Source organism: Telmatherina bonti, assembly GCF_933228915.1.
Source record: "Telmatherina bonti genome assembly, chromosome: 2".
Taxonomy (NCBI): Eukaryota; Metazoa; Chordata; class Actinopteri; order Atheriniformes; family Telmatherinidae; genus Telmatherina; species Telmatherina bonti.
The window spans coordinates 15284755-15299863 of record NC_136620.1 but is presented as its reverse complement, the minus strand read 5'-3'; the positions used below and the strand labels follow the sequence as shown (position 1 = coordinate 15299863).

At 42.7% G+C, this 15109-nt stretch overlaps 1 protein-coding gene across 1 annotated transcript; it reads right to left on the bottom strand.

The window, feature by feature from the left end:
• Positions 1–7244: 7244 nt before the first annotated feature.
• On the bottom strand, positions 7245–14560 carry tmem170a (transmembrane protein 170A). The gene is made up of 3 exons (XM_079260531.1): positions 14392–14560; positions 11156–11326; positions 7245–9716 (listed from the first exon to the last, which is right to left on the bottom strand). Exons 1-3 carry the CDS (start codon positions 14504–14506, stop codon positions 9586–9588), a joined length of 417 nt encoding a protein of 138 aa, XP_079116657.1. The 5' UTR covers positions 14507–14560; the 3' UTR covers positions 7245–9585.
• Between the last annotated feature and the right edge of the window lie 549 nt (positions 14561–15109).

Here is a 15109-nt window from a genome sequence, read left to right as displayed (position 1 = left end):
CAGTTCAGCAGCAGGACTGTCCTCCATGCCGTTGTGATTGATGCAGCACGCGGTTTAGCATTGTCTTGCTGAAATCTTCAAGGCCTTCCCTGAAAGAGATGCTGTCTGGATGGAGTCAGATGTTGCTCTAAAACATCTCCGTCTTTTTCTGCAGCGATGAAGAAAGCACAGCTTTCTGAACCACCGAACCAGTATGAAGCAACTGGGTTGAAATAGTTCAGTGAAGCGTTTGACAAAATAAAATATGAGAACATCTGCTGGCCAACTTTCAGCATAGCAGCCGTATGCAACAATAAAGGGCAATGTGTCGTGAAACAACACAGACTGTATGTGCATCTTGAAATCTGACTGTTCTACTTTAAAGTTCTCAATAAGATATATACAGTCTGATGTGCCAGCATGAAATACGACAGCAGCATTTATAGAAATACAAAATATATTGGAAAAATCTTGAAAACTAAAACAGGGAAATGCTTGTGTATCTATGGATTCTTATAATAACATCTAAACAAAATTATGATGAAGCTGAGGAGGACATTTGGGAAGTTCAAACATTTTTATTTAAGAACATGATGATGTTCCTCTTCTTTCTCTACACATTTGGAGAAGACCTTTTCACTTGGCACAGGTGTAGCTGGGATGTGTGGATATTTTTTAGCACGTTTTTGAATATTAGTATAAATTGCTGTCCTTGAGTTCCAGTATTTTAATGGCGTTTCTCTTCTGGAGCTGCTTTAACTCTTCTGAGTTTCACCTGCTGTAGAAGGTGGTAGATCAACTGTATACACTTAAAAAAAAAAATTAGATTTAATGCTACAGACAGAAAGATGATCAGAAATCATGTCAACAGGTGAGATGTGTCAGTTTCCAGCAATGGAAACCCGTTCCCAGCATCATTCCAGATGTTTCCAGTTTGATTCCAGCTGGTGTTGATTTGTCCAGAGCAACAGAACGCAATCTGGACCAGAGAAATGACAGCGGATGGTACAACCTAGCTCAGTGATGGATTAAATCTCCTGCTTCATGTCGGTAACCAGAAACCCACATGGATCTTCATCAGTTAGTCTAACTCGGTAACACAGGTCCAAATCAGAGCGAAACTCAAACAGAAAAGCTGAATCGGATCAAAAATCAGTCTGTGATCTCACCAGTCAGATCAGCTCGATGAAGACCAACTCGCTGTCAGAAGCATCTGCTGATAACATCACATCAGTCAGGAGAAGTTCTTACCTGTCTCAGCTGGTTCTAGACGTTCTCACCTGACAGCAGCTGATTTTGTTTTTTTTTTTGTTTTTTTTTATGTCGTTAAGCACTTTGATGTGCTTTTGTATGAAAAATGCCGTACAAATAAAGTTTGATTTGATTTTTCTGTTCTACCAGAACAAAGTTCTGAATATCACCAGGTCAGAAGAAACATTCCTGATGGATTATGTATCCCCTTCCTACCAGGGAACACGTCATGTGTAAACAGGACAAACCAGTCTGGACTGGGAGCACTTTAAGACCGTAACAAGTCCAGTATCTGTATCTAGTGGCCCAGCAGACTGGGGACCCGTCCACAGTGAAAGTCTGTCTGACTCCTGTCAACACGCTGGCTGAATGAAGACTCTGGCCCTTTAAAAAATTTTTAAAAAAATTTTAAAAAATTTTAAAAAATTAAAAAAAAAAAAATTTTAAATTTAAAAAAAAATTTTTTTTTAAAAAAATTTTTAAAAGAAAAAAAATCCAAACAAATCATATGTGAAAGTTTTCCAGACAGGACCAGTCCAGGGTGTACCCTGCCTCTCGCCTGATGATTGCTGGGCAAGGCTCCAGCTTCCTCGTCACCTTTGATTGGACCAAGCGGCTCAGAAAATGGATGAATAAATGAATTAGTTGTCCAGAAATTTCTACAAATCATTTCAGTGTTTTAAGTGGAACGTCTTAACCAGTGGTGTAGTGGTCCCTCCAAGAAGTGGGTATGCTCTTAATATTTTGCCCTTTTAAAAAAAAAAAAAAAAAAAAAAAAACAGGAAAAAATGAGCCCAGAAAACACTCTTTCAGAAAAAAGTGACATGTAAGACTAGTCTATTTAGTTTTCCCCAAAAATCCATCAGTGTATCTGCTTATTGTCCCATAATTTCTACTCTTCAGTTTCAGGAAGGAAGATTTATAAAATGACTAAACCAGTACTGGTACACAGACTAGTGAGAAACAGGCTCATAGACATAAATACATATATCTTTATTATGTTTATGTTCAGACTACAGTTAACAAAGCTGACAGCTAACTGCACCAGTGTAGCATAGATAACCTTTGCTGAGCTGCTGGCTTGATTATCCAATGGGCATCATGGGCACAGGCCCAGGGGCCTACACCCACTTGGGGCCCATGTAGGGCAAACACCAGCAGTTTGGACATGAAACATGATGTACATAGTTACACCATAGTGTCCAGTGTATTGCTATTGGTACCATTGGCTGAGAGATGTCAGAAATGTCGTTTCACAGTGTATCATTCACAATGTTGTGGTGGGGAAGGGGGCCACTGGGACACATTGGGCCCAGCTTTTGATCCAGCCTTTGGGATGTTTGTAATTATAAAAGCAGCATCACATTGGGATTAGAAGTGGGTGTCTTCTATGCTGACTGAAAAAGAAGCGGGTATATTCTGTATACCGGTGTATACCCTGGACTAATTTGGTCTTAACTCTTTTGTTTTATACACCTATGAGTCACGGGGAAGCTGCAGCCTTTCCCAGCAATCATTAGGCGAGAGGTACAACTGGATAGGAAACCAGTCCACCACAGGGCCAACATGGAGGGACAAACTGATGCTCACAATCATTCCTGTGAAGATTTTAGTGATAAATCAACCTAATATGCATGTGTCTGAACTGTGGGAGGAAACCAGAGTACCTGGAGAGAACACCATGGGGAGAACATGCATATTTCACACAGAAAGGCCTCTGTTTGTAGGGTTAGGGGTCAACCACCACGCCATCAGGCTCCCCGACGTCTTAGCTAGTAAAAGATTAAACTGTCAGTATCTCTTCAGATAAGCTCCAAGTCAGACAGCCACAGGAGGTCGTTCCTGTCCACATGCGCTGCATGTCTCAACACCGGATCACAATGTTTTGGAAACTTTCTTTCTTTTTTTTTTTTTTAATCCAAAGAGGCTGAAATCTTAGTAACAGATTACAGATGAGGAATAAAATGAGTCCTTGGATTTCAAATAGCAAAATAAATAAAGTGGAGCCTGAATTTTTCTGATGCGTCTTCTCTGCTCATGTCCAGCTTTATTCCAGACACCATGCAGGTAAAGCTCAGTTTGCATCCGTTTAGTTTCACCAGGCAGAGCATCATTTCAGACCTTCCTGTGAGAACACATTCTTCCACCATCATGTAAATCTGAAGACTGAGAAGACTTGCTGCAGCACCAGTTTGAGCCAGTAATCAGCTGAGTGGGAGCAGGTCTCATGACTGGATCAGGAAGCACTCCAACAGTTTTATGTAACCACATTTCAGTGTTTGGATGCTGTTGAAATCTTACTCTCATCAACCTTTATTTTATTACCAGTAGAACATCAAAATCTGCATCCAGCACAAGCTGAATGCCAGCGGGCCAGACCAGTAAAATAACAGCATTATAACCTATAAATGATGGAAGCGCCATGTTTCTCTTTATTTCAGTACAAACAGTGAATGAGCAAGATGTTTACATTTAATAAACTTTTTTCTTTTTTATGATTAAAAATTGAGAATGACCTGAAATTTTTACAATTTGCCTCAAACATTTATAAAATGAAATTTATTTAGGTACACATTTTGTTTTAGATTTTATTTTTATATACATGTACAATTAAATCTACCGGTTTTCTGTTTCTTATTTAAGAAATATTGATTATTTATATATTGTACATTTTAATTTGACATTTCCATTTATATTTACTCATTTTAACCTGCATTACAGATTCCAGATCATGATGGATATGCTAAATATAAACATTTAACCTCATGTATCTGAAACTGAAAAATACAGTACACACATCTGACACTGATCTACTATAAATAATATCAAGAACATCAAACTGGATGCTGGTCATCTCTGGACCTTCAGGCAGAACTTCAATAAAAACAGACATGTATCTACTGGAAATCACTGCATGGACTCAGAAAGGTGGTCAAATGTTTCACCAGTAACATCTGATATGCTGTTTAAAGAAATGATTTATAAATCAATGTATTGTTTTTAATTTACATCTTACACCATTAATTTACATCTTACACCAGTGGAAGAAAGTGGACTTTCTTCCACTCTGGAGTTGCTCATGGTGGGAGGCGCCGAGCAGGTGTGGGCATTCTCATCAGCCCCCAGCTTGGTGCCTGCACGTTGGGGTTTACCCCGGTGGATGAAAGGGTAGTTTCCCTCCGCCTCCGGGTGGGGGGACGGGTCCTGACTGTTGTCTGTGCCTATGCACCGAACAGCAGTTCAGAGTACCCACCCTTTCTGGGGTCCTTGGAGGGAGTGCTGGAGGGTGCTCCTTCTGGGGACTCCATTGTTCTGCTGGGGGACTTCAATGCTCACGTGGGCAATGACAGTGAGACCTGGAGGGGAGTGATTTGGAGGCATGGTCCCCCCCCTCTGAACCCAAATGGTGTTTTGTTATTGGACTTCTGTGCTCGTCATGGATTGTCCATAACGAACACCATGTTCCAACATAAGAGTGTCCATATGTACACCTGGCATCAGGATTCCCTGGGCTGCAGTTCGATGATCGATTTTGTAGTCGTATCGTCGGACCTGCGGCCACATGCCTCGGACACTCGGGTGAAGAGGGGGGCGGAGCTGTCAACTGATCACCACCTGGTGGTGAGTTGGCTCAGGTGGTGGGGGAGGAGGCCGGTCAGATCTGGCAGACCCAAACGTGTTGTGAGGGTCTGCTGGGAACGTCTGGCTGAGTCCCCCGTCAGAGCGAGCTTCAACTCCCACCTTCAGCAGAGCTTCAACCATGTCCCGAGTGAGGCGGGGGACATTGAGTCCGAATGGGCTGTGTTCCGTGCCTCTATTGCTGAGGCGGCCGGTCGGGGCTGTGGCTGTAAGGTCGTTGGTGCCTGTCGTGGCGGTAATCCCAGGACTCGTTGGTGGACACCAGCAGTGAGGGATGCCGTCAAGCTGAAGAAGGAGTCCTATCGGGCCTTCTTGGCCTGTGGGACTCTGGAGGCAGCTGATGGGTACCGACGGGCTAAGCGGCATGCGGCTTCGACTGTTGCCGAGGCAAAAACTCGGGCATGGGAGGAGTTCGGCGAGGCCATGGAGAAAGACTTCCGGACGGCTTCGAGGAGATTCTGGTCCACCATCCGGCGGCTCAGGAGGGGAAAGCAGGGCTCCATCAATACTGTGTACAGTGGAGGTGGGGAGCTGCTGACCTCAACTCGGGACGTAGTGGGTCGGTGGAAGGAATACTTCGAAGACCTCCTCAATCCTACCAACACGTCTTCCGATGAGGAAGCAGAGCTGGTGGACTCAGGGGTGGACTCTCCTATCTCTGGGGCTGAAGTCGCTGAGGTGGTCAAATAGCTCCTTGGCGGCAAGGCCCCGGGGGTGGATGAGATCTGCCTGGAGTTCCTTAAGGCTCTGGATGCTGTGGGGCTGTCCTGGCTGACACGCCTCTGCAGCATCGCGTGGACATCGGGGGCAGTACCGCTGGATTGGCAGACTGGGGTGGTGGTCCCCCTTTTTAAGAAGGGGGACCGGAGGGTGTGTTCCAATTACAGGGGAATCACACTCCTCAGCCTCCCTGGTAAGGTCTATTCAGGGGTCCTGGAGAGGAGGGTCCGCCGGATAGTCGAATCCCGGATTGAGGAGGAGCAGTGTGGTTTTCGTCCTGGTCGCGGAACAGTGGACCAGCTCTATACCCTCTTTGGGGTCCTGGAGGGGGCATGGGAGTTTGCCCAACCAGTCTACATGTGTTTTGTGGACCTGGAGAAGGCATTCGACCGTGTCCCCCGGGGGCTCCTGTGGGGGGTACTCCGGGAGTATGGGGTACCGGACCCCCTTGTACGAGCTGTCCGGTCCCTGTACGACAGGTGTCAGAGCTTGGTCCGCATTGCCGGTAGTAAGTCGGATTCGTTTCCGGTGAGGGTTGGACTCCGCCAAGGCTGCCCTTTATCACCGATTCTGTTCATAACTTATATGGACAGAATTTCTAGGCGCAGCCGAGGTGTTGAGGGGATCCGACTTGGTGGCCTCAGGATTGGGTCCCTGCTTTTTGCGGATGACGTGGTCCTGTTGGCTTCATCTGGTCGTGATCTCCAGCTCTCTCTTGAGCGATTCGCGGCCGAGTGTGAAGCGGCCGGGATGAGAATCAGCACCTCCAAATCTGAGACCATGGTCCTCAGCCGGAATAGGGTGGATTGCTCTCTCCGGGTCAGGAGTCAGGTCCTGCCTCAAGTGGAGGAATTTAAATATCTCGGGGTCTTGTTCACGAGTGAAGGAAGGATGGAGCGCGAGATCGACAGACGGATCGGTGCGGCGTCTGCAGTAATGCGGACTCTGCGCCGGTCTGTCGTGGTGAAGAAGGAGCTGAGCCAGAAGGTGAAGCTCTCGATTTACCAGTCGATCTACGTTCCTACCCTCACCTATGGTCATAAGCTGTGGGTCGTGACCGAAAGAACGAGATCTCGTATACAGGTGGCTGAAATGGGTTTCCTCCGCAGGGTGGCCGGGCTCACCCTTAGAGATAGGGTGAGGAGCTCGGTCATCCAGGAGGGGCTCAGAGTAGAGCCGCTGCTCCTCCGCATCGAGAGGAACCAGTTGAGGTGGCTCGGGCATCTGGTCAAGATGCCTCCTGGACCTCCCTGGTGAGGTGTTCCAGGCACGTCCCTCTGGGAGGAGACCCCGGGGAAGACCCAGGACACGCTGGAGGGATTATATCTCTCGGCTGGCCTGGGAACGCCTCGGGATCCCCCCCGCAGAGTTGGCAAATGTGGCTGGGGAGAGGGAAGTCTGGGCTTCCCTGCTTAGGCTGCTGCCCCCGCGACCCGACCCCGGATAAGCGGCAGAAGATGGATGGATGGATGGATCTTACACCATGCTCCAACTTTTCTTTTAAACTGGAATGTAAAATCTGACAAGGAAGAGGGACATCTGACATTTTAAACCAGAGATCAGACCCAAGGAAAAGCTCAGTTTCACACATATTTAATCAGATGACATGAAAATAAACATCTTCCAAAATGTACAAGACAAAATGAGACCAGTGGATCGACTCGTAGCATCAGAGACATGATGTCCGACATTAAACCTGTCAGATCAAATCTTTTCTGTTGGTCTTTGAAGTCCCGAAGATCATTCTGAACTTGGTCCAGTGGGGAGTTTTGTTTCAGGTCTTTACTTCCCAAAACGGCTAATATTCTGGCTACAGCCTATGGAGTGACTGGGTTGGGTTTACATAAAGATTTCTGTTCATCTTTGGTATAGAGAGAAATAAATTCATGGGTTTATGAAGGATTCCAACATTTGTCTCATTTTACTGCAACATGGATTAACTGGGCCTGGTACTGGTCCAGACATGGAGAAACCTTTCCTTATGGCACCTGGGTCTGTGGCCTTAACATAAAAACTCATCGGATGGGTCCATAAATTCAGCTAAACCTGAAGCCAAGTCCAAAAGGATCATTTAATCCTTCTGTCTACCTTAAATCGACTCCCTCTGGTGACCTCTGTCGCCTAGAACTCTTAAATCATCAAACATCTTCTTTCTGCTCTTTTTCTGTACTTAAATCACTGAAACGAGTTTAAATGCAAACATGAAAATATGAATTACTGCCTTATCACAAAACAGAAACACACATAAAATATTATATTCCACATCATAAATATCTTGGTCTGGATGCTGGTATCAGATCCTCCCACTGAGGTCCTTTATGGCCAAAAATGTCCCATTGACTTCTATTAAATGATATATTTTAATCTTGCAGTCATTCCAGTTTAAAATCCTTCAGTCTTTATTGTCAGCGTTTAATTTGGAGAAAAGATTCTGCCGTTTTCCCATTGTAGGCAGAAGCAGCACATTACGATACTTTTGCTGGTTTTATTATGGAGCTGTGAGACCAACAGGGGGCGCTACTGGTAATTACTTTGAATGTACAAAATCATTTCTGGTAATAAACATTTAATCAGTATTTTAATCAAGTACTTATTTCACACACACACACAAAACAAAAAAATCTCTATTGCCGCTGGTGGTCCCACAAACTGGAATATAAATCAGTTTTTGTGTTTGGTTTTTTTCTGGTTTTGTTTCTGTTAAATAAACGTGACAGAAATTCACACATTCAAGCTGGGATTTAAATGTTTTTAATACTAAAAGTGACTTACTGTTTTGTAGTTTTTTAGCAGGTCTGAGGTTTAAATAAAACGTGAAAAAAATGGAGAATATTGACATTTGATGATTTTGGAGCAGTTTTTTGTACGACGACATTTTTTGGGCTACAAAGTTTACCAGAGGGTGAAAATGCATCAACAGCATATTAAAGATGTGTGAGAGAAAGATACTGTAATTTAAAAGAAAAAAAGACAACAACAGAGATTTTGCAAAAATCCCTAAATTATAGCCCCTCGCTGCATCCCAGACAAAATGATCAACAAGTTAAAAAGAAGTTAAAATGTACAAAAGAAGCCAACCGAGGACATGAGGGTTAAACATCGCTGACAGCCTCCTTACATCCACATTTTCTTATAGAAATAGATTTACTAAAGAAACTTGCAGCCTCTTCTCAGGTACCAGAACCTCTATAAAAAGCATCGCTTTGGGAGCTCGACCAGAATTCCTGAAGAAACACAGAAAAATAACATCTGCAAAAAAATAAAGTAGCAATTCATATTGGGTCTGAAAAAACTGGAAAGCTTGAAAAATAAATCTGAATATTTACAAATCAGTTCTCAGGAGCTGTTCAATCGATCAGTTATTCACAAAAAAGAAAGATTTAAAGTTTAATTCACTGAGTTTTTAGTCATTTAAGCATCCAGAACAGCAGCAGCAGCAGGTCACACTGACGAATAAAAAACAGCAGAAGCTGCTGGAAGCAGCAGAAACAGATGGAAGGAGCAGAGAAAGTTTCAGGAAAACATCAATAATTCTGTTTTAACTCATAAAAGTGTGAATATCGGCTTGCTGATCTGTTACACACACCTGCAGCATTACAGAAACACACGCATATGGAGATAAACACCACTGTAAGGCCTCAAGAGACAGAGTTTTGCATAAAACCTCCAACTTCCTCTTTAACAGTCCATCAGCCAATCAGCTGCTGTTCTGCATGTTTGTGTAGAAGCACACACACATACACACACCCTGAGAGGTTACCGTCACCATGCTGCCTTCACGTCATGCGTGGAAAACTGGGAATCACCGGGGTACACTGTGCAGGAGCTGACGGTTCAACAGCCGCTTGCAATCAGGACCACACACACACTCCTCATCCTCCAAAATGACATCATGTGTTGGAAGGATCAGACCGGTTCTGGTCCCACCAGGATCCGAGTTCTGTTCAGAGACCGGCTCAGCAGCTTCAGGTCCAGACAGGAGCCGGGTCAGTGCTGCTAAAGGGTGGCGAGGATCCGAAGGAAGGAGATGATGAGGACACAGAAGGACTGTCCAACCCCAAAAACCAGAGCTTCCAGAGAGATCATGGTCTTCCCAGCTGCCTTGTAAACGCCGGCTATGGCTGCACCTACAGACAGAAACACCTCGACGTCATTACTCTAAACTTTATCAGTCCTAATTACCACATTACAGACATTTTGGTCCTTTCACATACTTTCCCAACCCATTTTTTGGCCTTATAGGACGATCATAAAATTTCAGTTTAATTATATCACTTTCTTTTAACTAATAAAGTTTATTCATTTTCATGTACTAAATGTTAGCGAGATGTAGGTCAATTTAAACATTGAAATCAAAGTTTGTACATATTTTCAGGAAATTAAAGACTGACTGAAAAAGAAAAAAATCTCAAACATGTCATTTATGGAAATCGGTGAAAACAGTGAAATTATATCATTAAATTAGCATTTAAAGCCCTAAAAACATCTGAATAATTACATTTTTAGTCATTTTGATTAGGGCTGATATTAGCTGAGTAATCTAATCAAAATAGTGGGATAAAATATGTATCTAATGCTTTTAAGAGCAGTTTTATTCTGAAAGTTTATTTCCCAATCACCTGAAAGGACAGTCGCTGAAGCGAGCTGTCACAGGAGCAGGCAAAAGAAAAGGCAGATTATTCTAAATAATCACATCCAGAACTCTAAATTACAGGTTAGAAATACTCAATCCGGCCAAAAGTAAAGGAGATTGGGAAGGAGTTTCATTTTTAACACTGAATCGCAGAGTTTCATCTGACGTAGCGTCACCATCACAACGTACTGCATGATCATCATCATGCAGACGGTGAGTCAGGAAGCAAATGCATCTGCACAGAACCCCGTTTCCCTTTGCTAAATCCGCGTCAAAATGCCCGAATTCTGTGCTGTATACGGTCACTGCAAGCATTCTGAGAAAAAAAACGTTTCTTTTGTGTGCTGAGGGTGTCACAAGAGAGTTAGTTTTAAAAAATGACAGAAAGAAGAAAACAGAAGGGGATGGAGACCTTCTGAAGCCAGTAAGACAAAAATTTCTTTTCATTTTTAAAATCTTGATATGAAACCTGACGACTATCTTTTTGTGCTGTTTTGCATTAAATCTGTAGATCAACTTCCGTCCTAATCAAAACAATCAAAAGCTGAAAGTAAATGCTGGGATTTTAACCCTTTAAATACAGGTTTTATGAGATGGTTTTAATAACACACATGTGATATCATGAAAACTAAAACTCCCAGTAAACCTCTATTAAATCTTCACTTTCTTTTAGAAAATATATGAATAGTGAGAAATCCTGCTACCTGCGGACAAAGCCTCAGATCTGTCCGGAGTTCGTCAAAATACTGACTTTGATGCATCATTAAGTTTTTGTCTACCATCAAACTGAATTGTAGTCTGATCAATATAGTCATTATATTGGGTAATCGGACAGATTGCAATATATAGGAGGTGTTTCTGTAATACCAAATCCTAATCCTGTCTCAGCATCTTTACAATGTTAGAGAGAGAAAATCCAGACAGAGGGCTTACTGGTGAGGACTCCACCACAAACTGGTCCCAGGATGCCCATGAGTAGGATGGCTATGGGCGTGAAACGGGCCATCTTGTGTTGTCGGAGTGTAGCGAGGGAAAGCAGGGCTGCAGGCAGGTGGAAGATCAGCGAGGAGACGGCGGCCCACAAAAACACTCCATACCACATCTCTGGACAAACAGCAACATCACAGATCATCAGACATCATCATCATCATCAGACACCTTATGTTCAGCTTCATCATCCTCTGAGTGGAACAGACATGTTTCCATGTGATGATAAAGTAAACTCCAGTTCACTTCCTGTCATTGTAAAAGTAATGCATCAACAGATAGTGATGAAACAAGCACACAGCAGACACAACTTCCACACTTCCACTCATTCCTCTGCTTTTTTTTTTCTTCTCCGCTTTTTGCATTTATTTAAACTATTATTTTCCTATCATCCTTATCAAACCAAGTCCAACCTGACTGTAAAGTCATTTTAAATTAATAATTAAATTTAAACATATTAAAATGAATTAGTTTATTTTATGATTTTTAAAATAAAAATTAAATTATTATTATTGTTGTTGTTATGAAGCCATAAGTAATTTTAAATTACGACCTTCAATAACTCATTCCACCAATCAAAATTGTTTTCTTAATCCACTCCATTCTGGTTGCACACTTTTATCCAGATATACAGAGGTTCAGGCTTGGTTCTGGTTGAATGATGGATCCTCAGATCACAGAGAAAACATTTGTAAATTAACACCTAACAGGAGATCATCATGATGATGATCAAAATGTTGGGATAAAATTATATCTAAAATGACGGATGCTAAATGCAAAATCATAATTAAAAACAGTTGTATGTGTGCAGAACTTTTTTTTAAAAAATGTATTCTTCATTAGGAAGGTAATTTCTATTATTAGCTAAATGAGTCATATGTTAACTGAGGGCATGAATATACATTGTATATACACTACTCACAAAAAGTTAGGGATATTTGGCTTTCAGGTGAAATTTATGGAAAATGCAATATGTTCATGCTACAGTGATATAATATCATAAAAGTAAGACATTTAAGTAGAAGGATGCACTACTGATTTCCTCATCTCAAAAAATTCATTCAACACAAAAGGTAACAACAATGGTAGTTACACCACAACAAAAAATTTGAACGTCTCAATATCTCGTCATGTGCCCTTGAGCATCAATTACAGCTTGACAACGATGTCTCATGCTGTTCACAAGGCAACTTATTGCCTGCTGAGGCATGGCATCCCACTCTTCTTGAAGGGCAGCCCTCAGGTCATTGAGGTTCTGGGGTGCAGGGTCTCGAGACTCTACACGACGGCTCAGCTGATCCCACAGGTTTTCAATGGGATTCAGGTCTGGAGAGAGTGCAGGCCATTCCATTTGAGGTACACCAGTCTCCAACAGCCGTTCCCTGATGATGCGGCCTCGATGAGCAGGAGCATTGTCATCCATGAAGATGAAATTAGGCCTGTGCTGTTCATGTAGGGGCACAATCACTGGATTAATGATGTTATTCAGGTAGTATGGGCTTGTCACTGTACCATTCACAAAGTGTAGGGCAGTTCTGTACCAAGTGGACACCCCTGCCCACACTGTAACACCGCCACCACCAAAAGCTCGCCTGGTGACAACAGTGGCTGATGCATAGCGCTCCCCCTGACGTCTCCAACATCGTTGCCGGTCATCATTTCTGCTCAGTGTGAATCGACTTTCATCAGAGAACAGCACTGAGGCCCATTGGTTCCTCGTCCAGCGTAAATGCTCCCTGGCCCATGCAAGACGATGATGCCTGTGCCTGGTGGTGTGGTCAGGTACCCGTGCAGGTCGTCTAGCACGCAGACCACGCTGATGTAAACGGTTTAGAATGGTCTGACGTGACACTTGGGTGCCTCTCACCTCTCTTAAACGTGCCTGGAGTTGAGTGGCATTCATCATCCGGTTTCTCAGGGCAGTGTTCACAATGTAGCGGTCATCAGCACGGGATGTGGCCAAAGGACGTCCACTTCTAGGCCTTTCTGTGACTCTTCCAGTCTCTCGATATCTCTGTTGCAACCTGCTGGTGACACTCTGTGACACTCCAAGCTCAGTGGCCACTTCTGTCTGAGAACGTCCTGTTTGAAGCGTCGCAATGGCAAGGGACTGTTGTTCCATTGTTAGGTGTCGTCTTGGTCTCATGATGTCAAAATGTGAACAGCATGATGAGGACAACTGTTTAAACACCAGCTCTAATTGAACCAGGACATTTATTGGTCAATTCGAGGATCACACACCTGCCGTGATTTTTGCCGTTAAGCTCCTTGTTAGAGAACAGCAACTTGTGCAAAATTTATTGAAACATTTAACAGTTGGACATGTGCATTTAAAAGCTTAGAGAAGATCACATTAAGTTCACCTGTACAGGTTTGAATGCATTTTAGGCTTGTTGTGAAATTTCACCCAAAAGCTGAATATCCCTAACTTTTTGTGAATAGTGTATATGGCTAAACAAATATAAAACCAAAATTCAACCAATTAATTTAGCTGCAGCCTTCCTATGTCTACTGACCAACCTACTGCATACATTGATAGAAATCCACCTGTAAAGCAGACATAGAGCACGTATAAACCAGACATAGAGCAGGTATAAAGCAGACATAGAGCAGGTATAAAGCAGGTATGAAGCAGACATAAACCAGACATAAAGCACGTATAAACCAGACATAAAGCACGTATAAACCAGACATAAAGCAGGTATAAAGCAGGTATAAAGCAGATATAAAGCAGGTATAAAGCAGACATAAAGCAGAAATAAAGTGTATATAACGCAGACATAAATCACTCAGACCGGGTCCTCCAGGGATCAATGTGGTTCAAAACAAACACTGTCGCAGGTCACTGTTTTACCACTACAGCAAAACACAACATTACACTGATGACATCATTTAGATTAATCAGCAGATAGTAAAACATTCCTACAAATCTAAAACATTAAATGACGATTTACAAGTTTTTAAAGAACCCAAAACTCACATTTAGCTTACAAATGTTAGCATTGTTTGGATTAACCCAAACCTATAGCTATAACTATGACTAACAGCTAACGACACCATTAAATTCTAAATTATACCTTACTTAAAAGGAAAACATCTTTCTCGACAATTGTTTGTCCTTAATGTCTTAATTTCTAACACATATAATCTATAAGCTAACTAGCTCCCAAACATTAGCTCACCTGAGAAGTCACTGAGAGATGTGTCGTTTCCTCGCTGGGTGCTGTTTTTTCTCGGCACTAAATTCAAACCAAGGATCTGCTGAACAAAACCGATCTCATTATACCGGTTCTGCATGTCTCAAACCTATGTGGGGGTCTCTGAAGGAAAAAAATATCCCGCAGACATGAGAATCCGAGGAGAGTTGGCTCAGTGTCGGGGGTGACGCAACAATAAACACCAAGACGGTCTTCTTCTGTGACGGAGCAATTAGCTCCACAGCGCCCCTGCTGGACAGACAGGGTAACTCTAGTATAAATAATTCTATTTTCCACTGGCGTTATCAGAGGAAAACACCAGTTTAAGTCGCAAAGAGAAACTAATGGCAATATTATATATAATATCTGGACAGATGGGGTTACTCTAGTATAAATAATTCTATTTAACACTGGCATTACCAGAGGAAAACACCAGTTTAAGTCGCAAAGAGAAACTAATGGCAATATTATATATAATATCTGGACAGATGGGGTTACTCTAGTATAAATAATTCTATTTAACACTGGCATTACCAGAGGAAAAACACCAGTTTAAGTCGCTAAAAGAAACCAATGACAATGATGATATCAGGAAAAAGCAACATGAAAACTGGAGAAATGCCAAGGACTGAAGAAAGAAAGAGCACTGTGGACTGTGTTCCTCCTGAGCTCCAGAGGTGGCTCCAAACAGATACCTGGAAAA

Excerpts from the sequence above, each read along its gene's own strand:
- tmem170a (XM_079260531.1), bottom strand. The coding sequence starts at position 14,506 with ATGCAGAACCGGTATAATGAGATCGGTTTTGTTCAGCAGATCCTTGGT. Across the intron at positions 11,327-14,391 it reads ATCTCTCAGTGACTTCTCAG|AGATGTGGTATGGAGTGTTT; the intron begins GTGAGCTAATGT and ends CTGTTTGTCCAG. Across the intron at positions 9,717-11,155 it reads TTGTGGTGGAGTCCTCACCA|GTGCAGCCATAGCCGGCGTT; the intron begins GTAAGCCCTCTG and ends TTCTGTCTGTAG.